The 18501-nt window shown below is 33.3% G+C and overlaps 3 protein-coding genes across 4 annotated transcripts; 2 read left to right on the forward strand and 1 right to left on the reverse strand.

The window, feature by feature from the left end:
• Nucleotides 1-1819: 1819 nt before the first annotated feature.
• LOC123219973 (KIN14B-interacting protein At4g14310) lies at nt 1820-5560 on the reverse strand. Its single transcript, XM_044641951.1, has 3 exons — nt 3829-5560; nt 2837-3453; nt 1820-2513 (listed from the first exon to the last, which is right to left on the reverse strand). The coding sequence occupies exons 1-3, from the start codon at nt 5467-5469 to the stop codon at nt 1982-1984; spliced, it is 2790 nt and encodes a 929-aa protein (XP_044497886.1). The 5' UTR covers nt 5470-5560; the 3' UTR covers nt 1820-1981.
• A 2281-nt stretch (nt 5561-7841) lies between these two features.
• LOC123219945 (plastid-lipid-associated protein 6, chloroplastic) lies at nt 7842-10486 on the forward strand. The gene is made up of 4 exons (XM_044641919.1): nt 7842-8379; nt 9088-9324; nt 9760-9886; nt 10005-10486. The coding sequence occupies exons 1-4, from the start codon at nt 8086-8088 to the stop codon at nt 10217-10219; spliced, it is 873 nt and encodes a 290-aa protein (XP_044497854.1). The 5' UTR covers nt 7842-8085; the 3' UTR covers nt 10220-10486.
• A 1803-nt stretch (nt 10487-12289) lies between these two features.
• LOC123220261 (kinesin-like protein KIN-10A) lies at nt 12290-16518 on the forward strand. 2 transcript variants are annotated; one of them, XM_044642361.1, is made up of 7 exons: nt 12291-13093; nt 13977-14132; nt 14294-14401; nt 14594-14704; nt 14784-15564; nt 15610-16001; nt 16098-16518. In XM_044642361.1, the coding sequence occupies exons 1-7, from the start codon at nt 12431-12433 to the stop codon at nt 16227-16229; spliced, it is 2343 nt and encodes a 780-aa protein (XP_044498296.1). In that variant the 5' UTR covers nt 12291-12430; the 3' UTR covers nt 16230-16518. The 2 variants fall into 2 exon arrangements, with proteins under 2 accessions (XP_044498295.1, XP_044498296.1); XM_044642360.1 differs by having other exon boundaries at nt 12290-13093; nt 14784-16001.
• Nucleotides 16519-18501: the final 1983 nt, after the last annotated feature.

The raw sequence follows: 18501 nt of genomic DNA on the forward strand, positions 1-18501 counted from the left end.
TTAAAATTTAGTGTTTTTAAAACTGAATCGATGATTGAATCAATTATTTTATTGATTTGTGATTCAATCAAATAAACTAGACAATCAATCGGTTCAACTTATTATTAAATTATTATATATTTTTTAAATAATATCAAATATTTATCATATTTGTTAAACATAAAATATATTTTCAAATATATTAATTAAACAATTGACACTCAATTATATGGATAAAAAAAACAATTACAAATTTTATCATTAATTTAATTAAAAACTTATAAATTGTAACTCTTTTAAATTTTAATAAAACAAAAATTATGCAGCATTATGTAAATCTGGTTTTGCTAATTTTAAATAGTTTTTCTAATTTAATAGGTCTATCCAATTTGATTAAATTTTAAATAATTCAATATTTATGTATAAATTAAATTAGGTTATAAACTAATTTATAATTTGACTGATCAAACCGGCTAATTTGTTAAAATTACAAAATGCCCACAGAAGTATAAAATTCAGGAGTACACTTTATGGGTACCTGTATAGTATAAAATACCCAAACAAATATGGTATATTAATATGGTCAGATGTAACTAAGTATGTGATTATATTTTTTTATTTTAAATTTATTTAAATATATATTAATGTAATAATTGATTTTAAAAAAATTAATATATTAGTATAATTTAATTCATATTTGATGTGGGTGGATCACCTGTATAGTATTCGCTACAACCACTTCCAAATTAAATTTAATGAGCTTACAATGACATTTTCATTTCATTTAAATTAGATTTGACTTTTGATTGATGTGTAGCTGTCAAGAAAAATCAGATTTTGAATTTCAACATAAAAAATATGTACTATAAAAACAATGTCTTATGTAACACTAAAATTACTTAGAAAAGAATTGTATATATCATGAGTGAAAGAAAACAAATGAATTTTTAAAAAATAAAATAAAATTTAAACAGTTAAATAGGTATTTAGATTTTTGAAAAATTACGAGTATTAAATTAATAATAAACTAAACTTTTGGTGGGAATAAGCGATTTTAACCTTATTTATTTATCAAAATATTAACACAATTATTTTAAATGCAATGACTTAAAATAATTGTAAAATTGAAATCATTAAACCACTAGAGTAGGTGATATTAAGGATGTTCTGCTATAAATAATCGAGCTTAAAGTCAACCACTTTTTCAATTTCACATGTAACTCCCATTAACAAATTCAGAATAGGCGTTATATGTGAAAATGGAAAGTCGTAGACTTCAAGCCATAAATGTGATCTAAAATTTGTTTGATGGCTGTCAAAGAAGACAACCCAACTCAATCTAACTTTTTTGGCTTAAGCCACTTAAACTCATCATGTAAAGCCTCATACCATGTCAGAGTTACGTGCTGAATAAATTATGAGATGAGATTTATATATCAGTTTGATACTATAATAATTAATTTTTTCTAGATGAATTGACTCATTTAATTTGGCTTGTCGTGATAACCAAAATAATAAAACAGTTAATTTTATATAATTAAAAAATAAATATTTATTTTTTAGACTAACCCTTTTAAGGGCACATGGGGACACAATCTAGAAGCCCAAAATCGTGTCCAAGCTTTGAGATTTTGCTAGGCTAACCCAATAAAAAAGCCACCAACGGGATGCATCAAGATTGATCCGGTCCGATCTACTATCATCTCTAGCTATCAATCTTGTCAGCAAAATAATTTAAGGAGACATCAATTATGCATATATAGCATTAGAAGTTTAATCCTTAACAAATATGCCATAAGCAAAGGTAGATAGCAATATAGAGAACATTGTGGCCCTCCCATTTTCCAAATCAAGCAGCTGGAAGCACTGCTTCTATCGTATAAATTTACTTCTAATGTCTTCAAAAACATAAAATAAATAACAAGACATAAAGAAGAGCATAGTTATGCTTATATTCTCTGGAGGCATATCATAAGAACAGTTTTAAAGCATGTATCACACCTTAAGTGAAGTACCTCCATAATGCTGGGCGATCTCTTGATATAAGAAGAACCCGAGATCCTAGGTAATCAAAAGAAGGGGAATATAAATCATCTGGACCAATAATTTCTCTAACTTTTTGGTTACCGTTGAATTCATTCGTAAGGGGTTGCAATTCATCATCCTTCAGTGCATCAAAAACAAACAGCCCTAGCCCAGAAACACCCATGACCAGGTTCGAATTTCCCCAAACTTGTGTAATTGCTGAGTGACTTGAGTGAGCACTGGATTCTGACAGTGAGTACGTGGTAAATAGCTTTTGTTTTCGCAATGAGAACTGCTGCACCTGTGAAGAGGACTGCATTTTTCCCGTTGACCTTACATTACTGCAACCAAGAAAGACTGAGTCCCCACGAGAATAAACTGACTGCACATTGATACCAAATTTCGGAATCTTAAGACCAACACCAGTGGGATGACGGAAGTCCAAGATGTTAATCAAATCATGAGTGCAGAAAACACCATCATTTCCTTCAGCTTCTGCAGAACTCACTCTGTATTCCAAACATTAAGTATTTTAGAAGCAGCAAAGCATATTACATAGCTTCTCAATGTACTAATCATATTATTACATGAACTACTACATTTATTTACTTAGGAATGACAGTATCATCTCCTACAAGCGGGAGGGGAAAAAAAAAAATTGGGCTGAGACAAGAAACAGCTATCAGAAGATAAATTATACAAAAACATCAATCACGCAGAAAAGAATATGCAGGAAAGAGCATTTGAGAGAGCAATAACTGAACAAACAAATCCAGAAACATAAGAACATGAAAATTAAGACAACTACCTAAAGCACAGAGTAAAGTATCACCTTTGTCGAACCCCTCCACCTAATTCAGCATCAGTGTTGTTCACATGAAGAGCTGAGATTTTCCGGCCAGAAGAAGAAACAGATAGTAATGCTTGAGGATTTTGAGAGTTAACATCCCACAATGATATTGATTCAGATTCAGCTATAACCACTTTCCCTCTATTTCTCCATTGCAAAGGGCTAGAATAATCCATTGCTAACACAGGCTTTTGAACCTCCCATTTCATAATTTGCTCACCATCTCTGATGTCGTTAATTTTGACAACCTTCTGATGGGTGGCAGTTGAGACAATCAGAGGTCCACATGGTTTATACCACCATTGCCGACTTTCTGGTAGCAAAACACTGGACAAAGCATTTCTAGTATACATATTATTATTAGGTAAAGGAGCAAGAACTCTTCTAGAAGTTGTTGTTCCTTCACCTTCAACATGGAAAGCTCTCACATCTTTGGTATAAAAATCCCATGAACAAAATCCTGAATCAAGAGTATTACCAGCGGATGCAGCTACAACATATCTTCCTGAGCAGCCATCTGCACTAGCTGCACGAATTATCCAACAATCTCTCCAGATCGTAGGTGAAACTCCTGCTGGGGCATTGTACACAGCCTTATCCTGAAACAGTGTGGACCATCATTATACACATCCCAAGTGATATTCCATTAGTTAGGTTTCATCCACGAAAATATCATTCTCTTTATATTAATATAAAATCATATGGATTTGTGTCAGCTGCAGTATAAACATGATTTGGCTTGAGGAGTGAGCATCTAGAAAACAATTACAATACATTTATAAGGAAGCATTAGTAAACCTGCAAATTCCTTGGGGAAGAAGCATGTAAAAGCAGGCATTACACGCGGAAATGTGAAATATGACAGATATTCATAACAGCTCTGATTTAAGCGAAAATTCCGTTGACCAGAACAAGTTGAAAATTTTAACAAAGAAACTCATATGGACATTTTAAACACAGACAAGATTATGTACCTCACAATTAGCTATATCATAGAAGGAGCACGAGCCATCATCATGAGCAAGAAGAACCGACTCTCCTTCTGAGACAAACCATCCTCCTGTTGAAGTCTTTAGGCCTATTTCATTCAGCTGATAAATGCAACTATCTTCAGTCTGCTTCCCTGTTATATTTTCTGGTACATTCTCCTGATCTTCAAACTCATCAAACCTCTCATCAGTCGTGAGAATGAGGTCTGCATCACTTTTACCATTGAACACATTCGACAAACCTTGCTCTCCTGAATTCACAGCCTCATCTGTTTCAAGAACTTCACAACACTCCAAGTCCAAACCACCCTGTCCATCAGTAAAGGTAACAGCAGATTGATCCTTATTCAGTGAAGCCAAAAATTCTAAAGCTATTGGGTTGTCCTCAATAGGACTCAACAACTTCTCCACCTTTAAATTGTTACTGGGTCCAGCAGTGTTTGGTTCAAGACTTCCAGAGCTCCCTGATGATGATTTCAATGAGATTCGATTTCTGAGCAACTTATGATGGGGGAATAACCTAGCTTCTAATTCCTCACTTTTCAATTCACCACGCAAACTATTTACACTTTCCATTCTTTGACATTTACTCTTCTCAACAATGTTGCTACCTGAATTATCATTTCCCACATATTTCACACCAGCAATTTTACCCTCAGAATCACCTGCAACATTATCCATGGCCTTCTCAATCCCCGATATCTTTTCCTGAATATCAGAAAGAATCACCTTTGTGGCATCTGGGTTATTCATATCCAACATTTCTTTAGTCCTCTTAATATCTGATGCAATTCTCTTCACCTTTCCTTCTAAAAAAGTGAGCTTCTCATGAAGCTTACTAGGATAGTTGATTCCAACTCGAGTACTTGAAACTTCTTCATTGACACCCTTCCCTTTAGAAGTCTCCAAAACCTTGGAATCACTAATAGATTTCTGACCAGATTCCTTTAAATCCAAATCAACACAAGCCCCAATCTTTTCAATCTTATCATAATGTTTGAAGCTTACATCTGTATCAGAAATCTCAACTTTGGAGCCACTTTTTGGACAACCCTTTTCATGACGCTTCTCATTGCTTCCATTAACACTAATAACTCCATTTCTTTTCCCCAAGGTTGAGGTCAAATAAACGTCTTTTTCACAACTACTACGTAAAACCTTAACCCCACTTAAATTCATCTCTTGTTCACACTTTTTCTCCATCTTAACCCCAATCGCATTATTTTCTTTAAAATCACTGAAATGCCTTTTCTCATTACTACCCAATTCAGTCTTTTTCATATTAAAATCCCTAGACCCCTTCTTCTCAACAGTTACCCTAGCGACCTTATCTTTCTTCACATCACTAAAAACTCTAATAAATTCAGATGGACTCTGGCTCCTACCTCTTGGGGCCGATGAAGTGGACCTCCGAACGCGCGAATCTCTGTTTTCTCCGGCCGATTTCTCAACACGTGGCAGTGAACGCATCGTTGGCTTCTGAGACCGAAGAGCAAGCCTAGGGTTTTCCTTCCCTGAAGAAGATTTCTTGAGAGCTGAACTAAAGTTGTTGGAGATTGAATTTGGGGTTTGAGGTTTAGTTCCACCGCCGCGATCTGTTTGGCGGTGAACAGGTAAAGAAGACATGGGTACTTTGGTAAATTAGCAGTAGATGGGAGGTATGTGATTTTAAGAATGTGAAGTGATTTGTGTATTTTTTGAGTTTAAAATGAAGGGGGAATGGGCGGGAAATGGATGTCATTTTGAGTTTTGAATTTTCTTTAGATTGGGTGCCTGACCACTGCGGACATTAAGTGTAAGCACTTCAAATATTTTGTGAGCCAGAAGACTGTTTTCACGCAGGGTTTGATAAAATAACATGTTTTACCCATTAAGTTTGAAAGAACTGTTTTTACACCTACTTATAAAATTTTAAAAATCTGTTAAATTTATTTGACACAACGGGAGGAATATATTGCCCGAAATGCAATATGTTTGGAAAACATAGCAAAAGTTTAGAGAGTAGACAGACCTCCATAACAAAGAAGTGGTCTCTTCTTAATGCGACGATATAGTGAATACTTAACGTTCGAGCAACTTTGGCATACCACAATAAGTAAGACTGGATTTGAACTAAATCAATTTAAGTTAGTATGATATTCAACTTTATTTAAGTTAAAGTTTTAGTTTAATAATTCAATTTAAATCTTTCTCGATAATATTATTTATTCTACTGACAAAATTTATAATTTCGTCAATGACACCATTTATCATCTCAAAAACCCTATGACATCTCCAACTACCATAAATAAACTTGAATTGTCTATTTAGGATTTGAATCGAACTCAAGTTTGCTCTTGTTTTAGCTCAATTTGATTTGAATATCGACCAAACAATGAGCATATGGATAAATCATGTAAAAAACGTATTGATAACTTATGTCACTTAAATGTATATAGGTGTATAAAGTGATTATATGGGTTCTTATAATATAACTAATATTAGTAAATTAGTCCGAGAATGGGTTAAATAAGAGTGAAAATATGAGATTTTAGTATAAAAATTAGATTAAGATTATATTTTTTTTTAGAGCACTTCTCTCAATTCCAAGACTTCTTTATATACTATAAAATTTGTTTTTAAACGTGATTTAATTATTTGTCTAAAATAGAGTAGTTGACTCTAAAAAGGATATATAAATTTAAAAAAATCCCGTGGAATAAGCATTTCGTGCAAAGGAATGTGTGTTCCAATTTACAAGTTTTAAAACGAACTCTCTTTGTAAAAAGTTACTCGTTTTTGAGTGGAATAACTTAAAATCTTATGAAATGACCAATGTTTCTAACACAATGTTAGCATGCACACTTAGAAATAAAGAGTTTTTGAACTCATACTTACACTCCAAAAATTAGGAAGTAAATGTTGTGCGAGTAAACTTTACCTTTTAATAATTGTACCTTAAACAACACCTAGTTACCACATGGCAAATGTCCGATGAGCACCCAACATTCAAACAACTTAAGCACCACATCAAGTGTTTAGGCTACTCCTGCAAAGAGCGTATGGATAACTCATATCGCTTAAATGTATATAGTCAGGTAAAGTGAATACTCTAGGTCCCACCTTAATAATGGGAATGATTTATTTCCTCCAATAAGAGAAAGTATTAAGTTGTAAGATTATCGTCAAAGTGTTTGCCATCAAATAAAATATCAAGACTATTGAAGTAGGCATTTGGGTATAATCATCACTTGCTAACCAAATAAAATATGTCACATTTAATACAAGATGGTTGTATTATTCCAAGGCACGTTAAGTGTAAAGTAATTAAGGTGGTTAGACAACATACATTATATTAAATGTAAAATAGTGATAATATATCAAATTATTTATAATATGTGTTAATCTAAACGATACACATATCTTTTTAATTAAATGAATATGCATACTAAAGAAAACCCCAAAGCACCATATACTCCTTGATGACGACAACGACTTCTCTCCTTAGTATAAAAACGAAGAAAAAAGTCATGTAAGAGGATCCTTCACTTTCAATCCTTTTTGTAATCTTTTATAGTCTTTTTTTTTTTTCAAGTGTTCTCGAGACAAACATTATATAAATTTTTTCATAATACTCTTTATAATTGTTCATAGTAAATACATGATAGAACATCATAATAAACTAAACAAAATAATGAAAGTAATAAAAGATAGATTAACTGTCATATCACTATTAGTAATAGAATATTACTAGAATATAAAGAGTGTTATGAAAAAATTCATATACTGTGAATATCGTACAAAAGATTATCCCATTTTTTAATTAAAAAATAAAATAATAAAATTATGTAATTATTTTTATATATAATTTTATATGACAATAATAATATATTATTAAATTATTAAATGTTATTTTAATTTTAATTTTAATTTATATATAAAATTATGTATAATACACACGTAAAATTACCCAAAATAAAAGGAAGGAAAACTACAGAACTCTCGACATTGTATCATTATCCCGTAAATGAGCGGTAATAGAAGGCCGGTATCGCAATAAATGGTGGAAAACGAGCATCAAGAAGATTCTACAGAGAGAAATTAGCAGAAACATGACAAAACCTAATCAGTTTTCTGCGTGTCATTGGTTCCTGTCTCTCCTCTCTCTTCTTTGCTACCCACACCACACACACACTCTGGATCTGGAATAACAACTACGTTTTGCGACATCGATTATTTAGTTCCCAAAACCCTGAAACCCAGATGGCTTCTATAACATATCTCTTTCATTCTCCAACCTTAATTTCTTCTTCTTCACCATCTTCTTCTTGGCCTTCCTCCACCAAATATATTCTGCCCACTAAAACTTTCTCTTCTCAATCTTCAATAGGGCGTGCTTCGCTTCTTAATGATGAACAATGTCGAAGGGGAAGAAGTCTTGTTCTGAGGTCAGCCATGGATGGAGTCTCTGTTCTTGACCCACCTCCTCCTCCTCCTCCTTCTGATGAATTTGAAGCCAAGAGTGAACTCCTTGCTTCCTTGAAGCTCAAGTTGCTGGTAAGCTTTTGCTGGGTGTGGCTATCTTTCTTTATTACTGACGCGGATGATGAGCCTTTCTTTTCCTCAGCTGGGTACTTCTTTTTTAATCCATTTTCGATTTAGAACCAGAAATTATGTTTTTTTAATTTTTTTATTGATAATTTGTTTAACTGGGTACTGCTAAAGTTGTTCGCTGCTTTATCTTTCGAAATAAAATTGGGTGTCAAAGTTTACTGCTAAATTCCACAATAGAGTAACGAAATTTTGTAACTTTTTGTCTCATTACTTCGGGCTTCCTTATTGTGCAATTGATGGTTTTAATGATTTCAATTGTTTAATTGAGATGACTTTCCAAAAAAAAAAAATGTTTAATTGAGATGAATATCCCAATAGAATTGTTTATGTTTAGTTAAACTGTATGCAAGAATTTCAGGTCATGACTCTGAGGTGGAGGAGGCTTTAAGAGTTGCATGTTGTAAACTGACTGCTGTATCTCTGATCTTGAATTTTGTTTGCTTTTGATTCAAATCTCCATCTTTGAAAGCGTAGAGAAAATATGAACAAGTATACCACTGAATCTGTTCTATCTCTCAGTCAAATTTTCATCAGTCAAATTTTAAGTGTGGACATGGTTAGAAGAAAACATGGTTGCCTGCACAGACGCAGACATTTCATTCACGTTGTATATTGGTAGTCTATTGATACATAGGGGTTGATCAAATACAGAGTGCTGTGTCTGGGCTGAATAGAGGCCTTGCTGCAAACACAGATGATCTACAAAAGGCTGACGCTGCTGCCAAAGAGCTTGAAGCTGTTGGAGGACCTTTAGATCTCTCAGTCGAAATCGATAAACTGCAAGGGCGTTGGAAATTGCTATACAGCAGTGCATTCTCATCTCGTACTTTAGGGGGGAGTCGCCCTGGACCTCCAACTGGAAGGCTACTTCCCATTACTCTGGGCCAGGTTTGCTATTTTTACGATAATATGATTTTGTTTATGATTCTTCATTATTTTGATTTTGGCACATTGGTCTGTTTGATCATTAGTAGCAGTGTCTAGAAGGTTGGAAAGGCTGTGACTTTACCTGAGTGTTGGGCCAAATATGTAATATAAAAGCACTTCATCTGTAGACATGGCACTTGGGGAAAATAGCAAATAATCTGCCGTGTGACTCCTAGAATGTTATCAATGCCTATTCTAGTGCTATTAAGCCATTTAATTTAAAGATTAGCTGATTAGGTAGTTAATTTAACAGAAAATAGAAGCCATGTGATAACAAATTAATCAACTTGGATGCTCCAAAGTGATCTGCTCTATGCCAGCCAAGTGAACAAATTACTTCATCTCTATAAATTCATGAATTTTCTAAGATCTAAATGAATAATACTATGTGTTCAGGTCTTTCAACGAATTGATGTCTTGAGTAAAGATTTTGATAATATAGTTGAACTTGAATTGGGTGCTCCATGGCCGCTGCCTCCTGTTGAAGTAACAGCCACATTAGCCCACAAATTTGAACTTATAGGTTGGTGCTTCTTGGAACTCATCTTTTGTTTTCTAGATTATTTTGCATCTATGGCATAGTATTCTCTGTTGTGAAAGAGGTAACTCTTCTGATAAAGCTTTCCTTTTGGTGAGAATAGGATCTTCAAAGATTAAAATAACATTTGAAAAAACAACTGTAAAGACAACCGGAAACTTATCACAACTTCCACCGCTGGAGATTCCTCGGCTTCCAGATGCATTAAGGTCTCCATCTAATCCAGGAAGTGGTGAATTTGAAGTTACCTACCTTGACAGTGATACCCGCATAACCAGAGGAGAAAGAGGAGAGCTCAGGGTTTTTGTGATCTCTTAATGTTTTCGCATATGCAGAGTGTATAATATCCCTTAAAACTCCAACTCCCATGGCCCAATGTATGTTCTCATCTTTTTATTCCTAGTTCTTTTAATTGTTTAATTTTACATGTTAATTTTGATTGATATGTACACGAAGTAGCATAAGGAATCGATTGTAAAGCAGTTTATTTTTTCCAGGAACAAGTAACCATTGTATAATTTTGTATATTTAAACGTTGTACATATACTCTTTCATCACTTCCATGACAGGTGACAGAATTTGACATTTTATTTCTTCTTCTGATGGATTCTTGTTATTGTATTTTAATGGTAAAACATTTCAGCTCTCGAATTAGGAAAGGGTGTTTGCAATCATCTTGTTCATTTAAATTAGATGGAAGCTGAAGTGAAATCTATGTTCCTTATCCTATAACGTTTCTGTCTCACATTTTTGTTATTCATTGTGATCAAGTTTCATTTATTAGCCATAGCCATTTTAAACATGTCAAGGACAAAGAAAGTGACTTCGGAGATATTAGATAAGCCTTGATAGCCATGGCCGTGGCTTCTGATTTTCATCTGCAGGCCATGTTTCTGGGCGTAAATAATCGGAACTCAGACGTGGGATTTATGCAATGCAGTGATAATAAGGAAAGGTTTGGGAGTTGAAGTTGAATTGAAACAGAGATTTTGAATGCAGTAAGATTGTACTACGGAAATTAATTTTACAATTACTGTACCATGTAAGTCAAAAGTAAGTTTAATCTTAAAATATCTTTGATAGAGATTTGAACTTTGTTTTCATGTGTAGAATCTTACTCTTTTGTCATTTAAGCTATCTCTAGAGACAATGGCAAAAGACATTGGATGGAAATGTGAGAAGACAATGTAGGAAGTTAGGATATTGATTTCCATTCTAAATAAGATCAGCAATGAATGAGAATTATGGAAAAAAATGAAAGTTATGGAGTGTTTGTGAAATTTCCATTTCCAGATATTGTGTTGGGGAGATGTAAATGGAAGTTATAGAAAAAAAAAAAGGAAAGTTAACATATAAATTGTCCACAGCCTAAAATGTTAATTAGGAAAGATTCAAATCGAGTTTATTTTGAGTTTAAACTTAACTCAAATAAGTTCAAAATGAGTTTAGTTTAAGCGAGTTTAAGCTCGAATTCGATAGTTAAATATTTTAAAGTGTAAATTTAAGTTTTAGAATTGTTTAGGTTCGTCAAACCTATAAACATAAAAAAAGTTTGATATAAATTAATTAAAACGGTGTCATTGTAACCAATATATATAAAAATATCGTTGTTTTAATATTAAATTGAACTCAAAGCTTGGTTTGAGTTTAATTCCTCTCAAATGAATCAAGTTTGAACTCTCTTAAGACAAGTTTGACTTTATCTAATTCAAACTGAGCTTGAATTCCACTCAATTTAAATTCAATCTTAATGTCAAAATCAATGACATAAAATGATAAATTCAACATTATTAATGAAAAAATTGTAATATTATTGCTATTTAACATGTTAGAATCAAGTTAATAGTTGCATACCTTAAATGAAAAAAATAGTTAAATTTTGGGTTATTAAAGAGAAAAATCGAAAAGTCTAATTTTTTGAATATAAAAAGAAAAAAATTTCCTTTCAATTAGAAAAAATATAATAATTTGGTACGTATTATTATTTTTAATACATTTTTCTAATTATAGTTTAATTCAATTATGTTTAATTTTAATTAAATGAAATAATAATATTATTTATTTTAAACTAAAATCACATTAATTTTAAATTTAAAGTTGATAATTTATTTTTTTAGTTGAGAAAATAAAATCTAATAATAAAATAATAACATATTATTATTTATATATAAAATTATATATATTATTTTTATACATAACACTCGTAAAATTTAATCAGTAAAAGTGTAAAACAAAACCAAAAGAAACCATTATGGTGGTGTATTTAAAAATATGCGTGGGTGTGTCACGAGATAAACCAAATATGAAATTAACCCTCCAAGAGTCCCACCAGAGAAAGACGTTAGACTTTTGTAACGGCTATATTTCATCTTACTTCAAAACAATTTTCTTCGTCTCTCTTCTCGAGTATTGACTCTGTTTCTTCGAAGGGTTCTCTTTCACTTTCTCTAACTCAGTTGAAATTTTAATACCGTCTTGAATCATTTTATTCTTTGGGATATACCCAGCAAATTCTGGGTTTCGTTCAAAATGGCTCCAACACCATCATCTTCCAAAGCCAACCAAATCCAATTCAAAACCCCACAATCAAAACACCGCCTTAACTTCAATTCAGCAAGAATCACAGCGCACCCTTCTCCAAACCCTAATTCTACAGCCAAAGAAGTCCCTTCACAAGAACACCCGATAGAAGTTATTGGAAGAATACGGAACTTTCCCAACAATAACACCAAAGAAAAAGAAAAATCGGTTTCAGTCTTGCAAATCAACCCAGATAAACAAACCTTGAGATTGAGGGCTGACATTGGGTACAGGGATTTTACTCTTGATGGGGTTTCTTTGTCGGAAGAAGAGGATCTTGATTGCTTCTACAAGAAGTTTGTGGAGTCAAGAATCAAAGGAGTGAAAATGGGGGATAAATGCACAGTAATGATGTACGGACCAACTGGTTCCGGCAAGAGTCACACAATGTTTGGGTGCGCTAAGCAAGCAGGGATTGTGTACAGGGCTTTGAGGGATATTTTGGGGGATGAAAAGGAAGGCGGCGGTGATTCGAATGGGGAGAGAATTGGGTTTGAGACATTTGTTCAAGTGACTGTTTTGGAGATTTATAATGAGGAGATTTATGATCTTTTGTCAAGTAATAGTGGGGGTGGATTGGGAATTGGGTGGCCTAAAGGCAGTGGATCTAAGGTAATTTTCTGATAATTTTTTTCTTCAATTCTTGATTATGAAATTTAGTTTGAATGTGGTGTTTCTGTACGAGTGTGTTGGCGTTTGTTGCTTGTGTTTCTATGATTTTGGATGATACATTTGTTGATGCTATATTTGGCATTAAGCCTTTGCTTTTAGTGGTATTGTTTTCATATTATTTTTGTTAAATATTTCTAACATTGTTAGTATAATTTTTAATTTTTCGGAAATTGCTGTTGGATGATTATGTATTTCCTAGAGAAGAGGATTCTTGTTGTTTTTAGGATGGATGTTGCCATTCTTGTTTGAGTGATATAAACAGAAACTTTCTACGTTTGTTGGAGGTATCGATAGCAATTAAAGTTTGATTATTTAGCGATAATTAATTGACTCTGATTTCTTAATATTGAGTTATTGATGAAATTGCATTATGCTAGAGTTCATATGGCAGAGTTGGTCTGCCCAAACTCCTGTTATAATTGGAATAGACTCTCTAGGATTGTTACTAACTTGTGTGAAAAGTACAAAGTAATTTTGCCCTTACCCAACGCCTAATGTTAAACCATAATTAGTTAGAAGAATCTATAAGTTTTCCATTTCATGGTGCCTTCTAAATTTTATTGCAAACTAATGAGAAGTGAGATGCTGTTTAATCGGTCTATCTCATTATACAGGTCTAATTTGTATCAACTTGTAATTTGGAACATTAAAGCGGCATTATCTTTGTACAATGCTGTGTTGTATTGTATCATTGACATAGTTCATCATAATACTTGATTCTGTTATCTTTTATTTGCTGATATAAATTATACCGTCTCCTTTTCCTTAATACAGGGCCACTAATTATAAGCATTATTTTTTGTTTTGTAAAATAAATTTTTAGGTGAGGCTTGAAGTAATGGGGAAAAAGGCAAAGAATGCAACCTTCATATCTGGAATTGAAGCTGGAAAGATTTCCAAGGAGATTCAAAAAGTGGAGAAAAGAAGGATTGTGAAAAGCACACAATGTAATGAGCGGAGTTCACGAAGCCACTGCATGGTATAATCCTTGTTGAACTTGTCTACAATATTGCCACAGTTATGAATATGCACAGAAGATCTTCAATGCATTTGGCATTATACTGTTGAAATTTTTTCAAGCTATACAAATTTTTTTCACGTTTAAGAATAACTTAACATATGTATTATAATTATCCACAGATAATTCTTGATGTCCCAACAGTGGGAGGACGGCTCATGCTTGTTGACATGGCTGGTTCTGAAAACATTGATCAAGCTGGTCAAACTGGATTTGAGGCCAAAATGCAGGTACTCTATAAAAACTATCTGTGTATTATATCTTTCTGCCCTTGTTCAATTTTGGTACTTGACTAATCTTCTTACACTAATTCTCAGCCAACTCTGGGTTGCCTGACCTTTTTTTTTTTTTTTTTGTAACTTTTTTTTTTTAAATTTTTTTCTAGCAATTAAAATTGATCCATGCTTCCCTGGAAATTGCAGACAGCAAAGATCAACCAAGGAAATATAGCATTAAAGAGAGTAGTTGAATCCATTGCAAATGGTGATTCTCACGTTCCTTTCAGAGATAGCAAATTAACAATGCTTCTGCAGGTGGGTTCCACTGATATTCATGCAACTTTTCACAAGGTTTTTCTTTCATTTTCGTTTGACTATTTCCCATTTTCTTCAGGATTCTTTTGAGGATGATAAATCGAAAATCTTAATGATTCTGTGTGCAAGTCCAGATCCAAAGGAAATACATAAGACAATTTGTACGCTTGAGTATGGTGCAAAGGCAAAATGTATTATTCGTGGGCCTCATACACCAGTCAAGGATAAATTTGGCACTGAAGATTATTCATCTACAATCATTTTGGGATCCAGGATTGCTGCCATGGACCAGTTTATTTATAAGCTGCAAATGGAGAACAAGTTGAGAGAGAAAGAGCGTAATGAAGCACATGAACAGCTCTTAAAGAAAGAAGAAGAAGTTGCTCGGTTGAGAGAAAAACTCCAAGTTATGGAAGGGAAGGAACCTGAAGTGAGCGAACAAGAGATCAACCTGAAGGTGACAGAGCGAACTCAGGTTCTCAAATGTGAGCTAGAGAAGAAATTGGAGGAGTGTCAGAGAATGGCTGAGGAGTTTGTTGAAATGGAGAGGAGAAGAATGGAAGAAAGGATACTGCAGCAACAGCAGGAAGTTGAAATGCTTAGGAGGAGGTTAGAGGAAATTGAGTTTGAACTTCAACATTCAAGGGATCAAGAGATGCGTGGTTCTAGAGACCTGGATGGAAGCAGCTTTGCCAGAAGGCTGATGGGCATGTATGCAGATGAGGACCCAGGGATGGTAAAATCAATGGACCTGGACATGGGTGATGAGCCATCTGCTCGTGAAGTGAAATATGTAAATGGAAATTATAATCAAGTAGATAGTACCAATATCCACGGCTGTAACAACTATCTTCAAGCAAAACCTTTTGCTGAGATTTTAGATCCCAATGTTTTTACATCAAAATATGGTGAGAAATTAGTATGTTTGAGCACTGTTTTTGAGGAGGAAGAAGTAGAAGAGGAGGAACATAAAGAGAATATGGAGAATGAAGAAGTGGAGAAGGTTATAATAGAGGAAAAGAGGGTATGTTCAAGCAGGATGGCTGATGGAAGTAGCCCCGGTATCAGTCTTATTACTGGCTCCGTGACAACTTCTCCTCAAAAACTTGATTTGACATCTCAAGAACCTGATAGTTCTAAGGATGCAGTGTCCTCTAGAAGAGTAAGAATTCAAAATATATTTACCCTTTGTGGAAACAACAGGGAGCTCTCTCAACAGACAAGAAAACTAGTACCTGCAAAATGGAATGCTGAAAACATGGATCCTCTTGCATCTCCAATTGGGGGGCTTTCCTCTGTAAGATTTTTTACTGAAAATCATAATTTCATATCCACAAATTTGTTGAAGCTTTGTATTTGAAGTTCTAATAGAGTTCACTTGCATTTTATGCAGGATCCCACTGTAGCTCCAGTCCTGAAAGAGAAAGAAACATCAGCAGTGGCTCCCAAACTTCCATTTGGGAACCTGTCAAATGCCCCTCTGCCATTAAATCCAATTCAGAACATACTGCCTCTCCCAAGGTAGCTCCACATCTAAGTTCCACCATTCATTACTTAAGAAAAAATATGGTTTGATGATGGTGTGAATATGCACATTTCTATTCAGCCTTGTGTTGAAGGAGAGTGCACTCTTAAATTTCAACTGGGAACCAAAATGTTGTTTTGTTGATATCATAGGAACAAGCTTGTATCATAGTTATATATATGTGTGTGTGTGTGTGTTGATGTTGATTTTGCTTTTTGAAAAACAACTTTTATCTTTACTGTAAGGTTCAGCTTGTTTAGTTTTCATATATTGATTCAGAATTTTGAGAGATTGTATAGTCCTTGGTGTTATTTTTAAAGCTTGTTTGATAAATATATGTTTGAAATGATTAAGGAGTTTCAATATTAGGTCTAGAGTTTTTATAAGAGTAATACTATAAACACCTAATTTGAGTACACACTTATGTGTGTCATTATGTGATTAAGCGTTATTTTATCTTTAATTTAAACTTACTCAATCATATAATAATAGATATTAAAGGTATATCTATTTACATACTCAAAATGAGTATGTATAGTTTTATTGTTTTTATAAATAGTTTTGTTATTTAGTAAAATTATTATTTATAATCGGAAAAAATGAAAGTACCCAAATTTTCATTTAGGAGTGGCAATATTAAAACCAGGGTGCAATGTAAAATTGTTGTATATTGCAGACATATATTGTTATTCAAATTGTATGCAGGACATAAGCATTGTGTTTAAATCTAAAAGAGATTCTACCTTCGGCCATCAATAATGCTACATTTTGAAAATTATGATCTTAACTTTGTTCTTGTTGTATCAACAATGCAAAGTGCTGCTCTGGATTTAAGATTTTAAGAGTTTGCATCTGACTATAATGTCTCTTATGGAGGCCACCTCCTACAGCATCGATTACAAGTTGTTTGAAGTTGCAGTCGCCTTGCTAGAGATTAATTTGAGGTAGTTCTGAGTTTCGATGAATTTATTTTTGATTGATGATGGAGATTATAAAAGAAAAAGTGGAAGTAGAACTAGTATTAGCAGAATAGAAAGGATAAAAAAAGAAGAATGGCATGTTAGCAGGAGTAGAAGAAGCTGCACTGCAACATCCCAAGATTTTTCACATTGGATTTGAATAACAGCAGAAAGAAGATAATGAAATTTAGCAGGAGTGGGAAAAGAATCCTCAAATCAAATGAGAAATGCTTGCTTGTTAGTCGTTGATTGATTTTAGACAAGTGATAATCTGAAAGAGACACTTATTGAATGAGAAAATACCAGGTGCATTATACACAAGCGAACACAGTGAATGAGAAATACCAGCAGTTCGCAGCCCACAATAACATCAGTGAAGAACTCTATGAGATAAGTGATCGATATGAACATGGTGAATGAGAAATACCAGCAGTTGGCAGCCCACAATAATATAAGTGATGAATTATATGAGATAAGTGACCGATGTGAAAGTGTAGACGAGAGAATATATACAAGTGATGAACTCTTTCAAAGCAGAAATCTCTGACTTTAAGCAGAGCCGGCAAGATGATGAAATCTCAAAATTGAAACCATGTTCCAAGTGTGACATCATGAGGATTATAAATTTAGCAACGAATAAATTGAACAAACTTTTTTATATAACTTATGATTTAGCATTTAATTGAGTGATTTTAAAGTCAATAAAATTATGTGAACCCACTTTAAATACGTATTTAATAGTATCTATTTAAGTGATTTTAAGTTCAATAAAACTATATGTGCCCTTTTCAAGTATATATTTGATATATATTCTTATATAATTAAATAGTTTTGAACTAAAGATAAAGTATACATAAATCATAAACTTTATACAAATAATTTGTATTTGTTCTATAGTTTATTCTTCTAAGTTATAGCCCACTACAAGACATCAAATTTTCCCGTAGTGAAGAAGAGACTTTTCATTTTGTTCCCATGAAGTGTGTCCGACTCGCTTCTCAGGAACTTTCTTATCTTATTCTTCCCCCTTCTCCCCTCGTTTTCTACTTCTATATATAACGAAACCCAGAGCAGCGGACATTCTAAAGAGCAGGCAGAAATTTATTCAATTACAATTTGCAAACATGAATTTTTCTATTGATTTGCGGCTCTTTTTCCCATTACTGTTAAACCTTATAATCTTCTTTCCCTTACTCAATCCGCATGAAGAAGAAGATGGGAAATGTGACCGAGATGTTGTTATTATGCAGATTCTCCAATACCCAGTTGTGTTTACATTTTTATTTATTCTTGCACTTCTGTTACTATTACTC

Source organism: Mangifera indica, chromosome 7 (assembly GCF_011075055.1).
Source record: "Mangifera indica cultivar Alphonso chromosome 7, CATAS_Mindica_2.1, whole genome shotgun sequence".
NCBI lineage: Eukaryota > Viridiplantae > Streptophyta > Magnoliopsida > Sapindales > Anacardiaceae > Mangifera > Mangifera indica.

Excerpts from the sequence above, each read along its gene's own strand:
- LOC123219945 (XM_044641919.1), top strand. The coding sequence starts at position 8,086 with ATGGCTTCTATAACATATCTCTTTCATTCTCCAACCTTAATTTCTTCT. Across the intron at positions 8,380-9,087 it reads CCTTGAAGCTCAAGTTGCTG|AGTGCTGTGTCTGGGCTGAA; the intron begins GTAAGCTTTTGC and ends GATCAAATACAG. Across the intron at positions 9,887-10,004 it reads CCACAAATTTGAACTTATAG|GATCTTCAAAGATTAAAATA; the intron begins GTTGGTGCTTCT and ends TGGTGAGAATAG.
- LOC123219973 (XM_044641951.1), bottom strand. The coding sequence starts at position 5,469 with ATGTCTTCTTTACCTGTTCACCGCCAAACAGATCGCGGCGGTGGAACT. Across the intron at positions 3,454-3,828 it reads ATGATATAGCTAATTGTGAG|GATAAGGCTGTGTACAATGC; the intron begins GTACATAATCTT and ends ACACTGTTTCAG. Across the intron at positions 2,514-2,836 it reads GGTGGAGGGGTTCGACAAAG|AGTGAGTTCTGCAGAAGCTG; the intron begins GTGATACTTTAC and ends TTTGGAATACAG.
- LOC123220261 (XM_044642360.1), top strand. The coding sequence starts at position 12,431 with ATGGCTCCAACACCATCATCTTCCAAAGCCAACCAAATCCAATTCAAA. Across the intron at positions 14,402-14,593 it reads GATTTGAGGCCAAAATGCAG|ACAGCAAAGATCAACCAAGG; the intron begins GTACTCTATAAA and ends TGGAAATTGCAG. Across the intron at positions 16,002-16,097 it reads CAATTGGGGGGCTTTCCTCT|GATCCCACTGTAGCTCCAGT; the intron begins GTAAGATTTTTT and ends CATTTTATGCAG.